This window comes from Tupaia chinensis, unplaced genomic scaffold (assembly GCF_000334495.1).
Source record: "Tupaia chinensis unplaced genomic scaffold, TupChi_1.0 Scaffold143574_1, whole genome shotgun sequence".
Lineage (NCBI taxonomy): Eukaryota > Metazoa > Chordata > Mammalia > Scandentia > Tupaiidae > Tupaia > Tupaia belangeri.
In genome coordinates, this window is record NW_006203419.1 from 1,770,058 (window position 1) to 1,772,686 (window position 2,629).

The following is a 2,629-nucleotide window of genomic DNA, read 5'->3' on the forward strand; positions in this document are numbered from 1 at the left end:
CACGTGCGGGGGGGAGGGGGCCCCCCCTGCAGACGCCGCCACCGCGCCAAGACAGTATTTTTTAAAGGACAATGCAGCTGCTCCTCACTTAATGACCTACTTGTTTAATGACTGCCCATACTTTATGACTAGTTCTGCAGCATGGGGAATCCCCTTAGTCTGTGGGAGTCTTGGGAATCCTCTTCCTCATTCTGTCTTTCCTGCAGTCAGAAAATAGTCACTATACAAAGTGTTCACAGTCATACAAAGCTACGTATTTTGTTTATAAATTTGTACTTTATTGTGTACCCATGGTAGTTTTCAGAATAAATAAAAATTATTACACTGGATATATATTATTGGGTTGTTGTATCTTATCTTGTTGCCTTCTGGTGCTTATCTAATATATGCCTTTTGTATGAAGGATAGAAGTATATTATTCTAGTGCAGTGTCATGATATCTTGAAAAATTCCTAGCCTTTGGTACTACGACACACTAAGATGTCACTTTTAAGCTTCTTGCTTATTGACCAGTTCACTTAACCACCTAGTCCTAGGAACGGACTTCTGTTGTTAAGTGAGATGTTCCTATATCTTGAAGTGAGTACACACTCAATACATAGATTTTTTTTTTTTTGGAGAGGCTTTTTTGCTATAGGGTGCGGGCACTCTCCAGAGAGACAGACAGAGAGACAGAGAGACAGAAAGCGAGAAAGCACCCCCCGGGGGGATGGCCATGCCACAATCCCTTCTCCTCCATTCTTCTCTTGGAATCTTGGGTGTGCATGCTCACACCCGGCGTGAGTTTAAGCCACCGGGTCCAGACTTGAACCATGGTCGACTACATGGAAGTCCAGTGACATAGCCATTACGCCAACTGCTGGTCCCCTGAGTACATAGATTTTGAAGGAATGAAGGGCCCCAAATGAGGCTACCTACCCTGAGGTAGATCTAAGAATTGGTGTTTGAAGCATACAGGCAAGCATTGTGTCTGGATGAAGGCCTAGGGAGAGGGCAGGCACACTGTCAGACCTGCCGTTAGGGTTTAACATAGGAACCCAAGAGGTCTTCAGGGTCAAACTGTGCTGAAGCCTCACAATATTACCCTCGGGTTGGCAACTAAACAAGAAAAGAAATTAAAGGTGTGAGGTACTTTTCTTTAAGTGGAAAATGTCCCATAAATTTCTTTTTTAAAATGTAAAGTCTGTCTTGCAGCTTAACTCCTGAAACGAGAGGGCTGAGTTAATGGTGCTGTTTCGTAACCTGCATAATCACACTACCTGTTTTTCTGTCACAGATTGCCTTCTCCCAGCACAGCAATTTTATGGACCTGGTACAGTTCTTCGTGACTTTCTTCAGGTAATTTCGCTTATACAGACTTTATCTGTTCTTTTGATTCAGTCACCTAATTCCATTAATTATCAACTCATAAAAGATAAAAGAAATCCTGTGTTTTCACAACAGATCAGATTTACTTCATATGTGATCCTGAAAAGTTATGTCACTTACAATAGTGTAAATTCAGTCTAACCTGAGAAAATGAAAACATTGGTTTCTATGTTCTGGCTTTTGGGGGCAGCTTTGCATGTACCTTATACTAAATTGTAATTAATTTGGTTCTTCACGGGAGGAGAATTTTGGACTATAACAGTATTTAATCAATAATGATTATTGACATGAGCCACGTGTGGGCTTCCTCTTATTCAAGAGATGATTTTGGTAATTATTCAGGGACGGTTTTTGGTTCATTTTTAATTTGCTATAGGATCTGTGCAATTGCCAGAGAGAGAGAGAGAAAGAGAGAGAAAGCAGCCATAGAGAGATGTCCATGCCGCAATCCCTTCTCCTCCATCTCCTTCCGGGACCTGGTGCACACATGCACATACACGCCCAGTGTGTATATACAAGCTACCAGGTCCAGGACTCAAACCGTGCAGCTGCATGTAGGATCCAACCACCATACCACCCACTGGCCTGACAGAATTTCCTCCTTTTAAAAAAATTATTTATTTGTTTATTGTTATTATTTTTAACTTGACCAGAGAGAGAGAAAGAGACAGTGAGAAAGTAAGCCACCAGGTCTGGGGTTCACACTACTGTAAACCATGTGGGAGTCCAACACCTTAACCACCATGCCACCTGCCAGTCCCCTCTTGATTGAGTTTTAAAGCTAAAAATGATCCTCCCTCAAGGAGTCTCTCTTGTTTTTGTAGTTTTTGCTTAATTTTATTTTTATGAAAACATATACAAATAATTTTTAAAAATAAGGACTGTGGTGCTTATCAGAGAAAGAAGCAACCATCCCCTTCACACCTCTTGCTCGTACTTCCCCTGAACTTAAATTGTTTCAGCTATTGTTTACTTCTCTGTGCTTATACTAATTCTTGATTTTTCAGTTCAGTTGTCTTTTGATGTCCTACTGTAGAAGATGAGGGTTTGCTGTCTTACATTGCCTCATCCAAAAACTTCCTATTCCACAGACATACAGAATTCCCTTCCTCCCACTCGTTTAATACAGTTAATTCACAAAGCTTGGCTAAATCAGTGATCCCTATTAAAGTTATTGAGACCATAAAATTCTTGTTTATAGAGTAACTGAACTGATTATACTCCCCCCCCCCCCCCTTTTTTTTTTTTGTTGTTTTTTTTT

At 40.8% G+C, this 2,629-nt stretch overlaps 1 protein-coding gene across 1 annotated transcript in view; it reads left to right on the forward strand.

The window, feature by feature from the left end:
• ATRN (attractin) overlaps nucleotides 1-2,629 on the forward strand; it is a 122,843-nt gene that overhangs the window by 84,521 nt on the left and 35,693 nt on the right. The window contains exon 24 of the mRNA XM_027766461.1: nucleotides 1,277-1,338. Coding sequence (XP_027622262.1) covers nucleotides 1,277-1,338 — 62 coding nt within the window. The remainder of the gene's footprint in view (nucleotides 1-1,276; nucleotides 1,339-2,629) is intronic.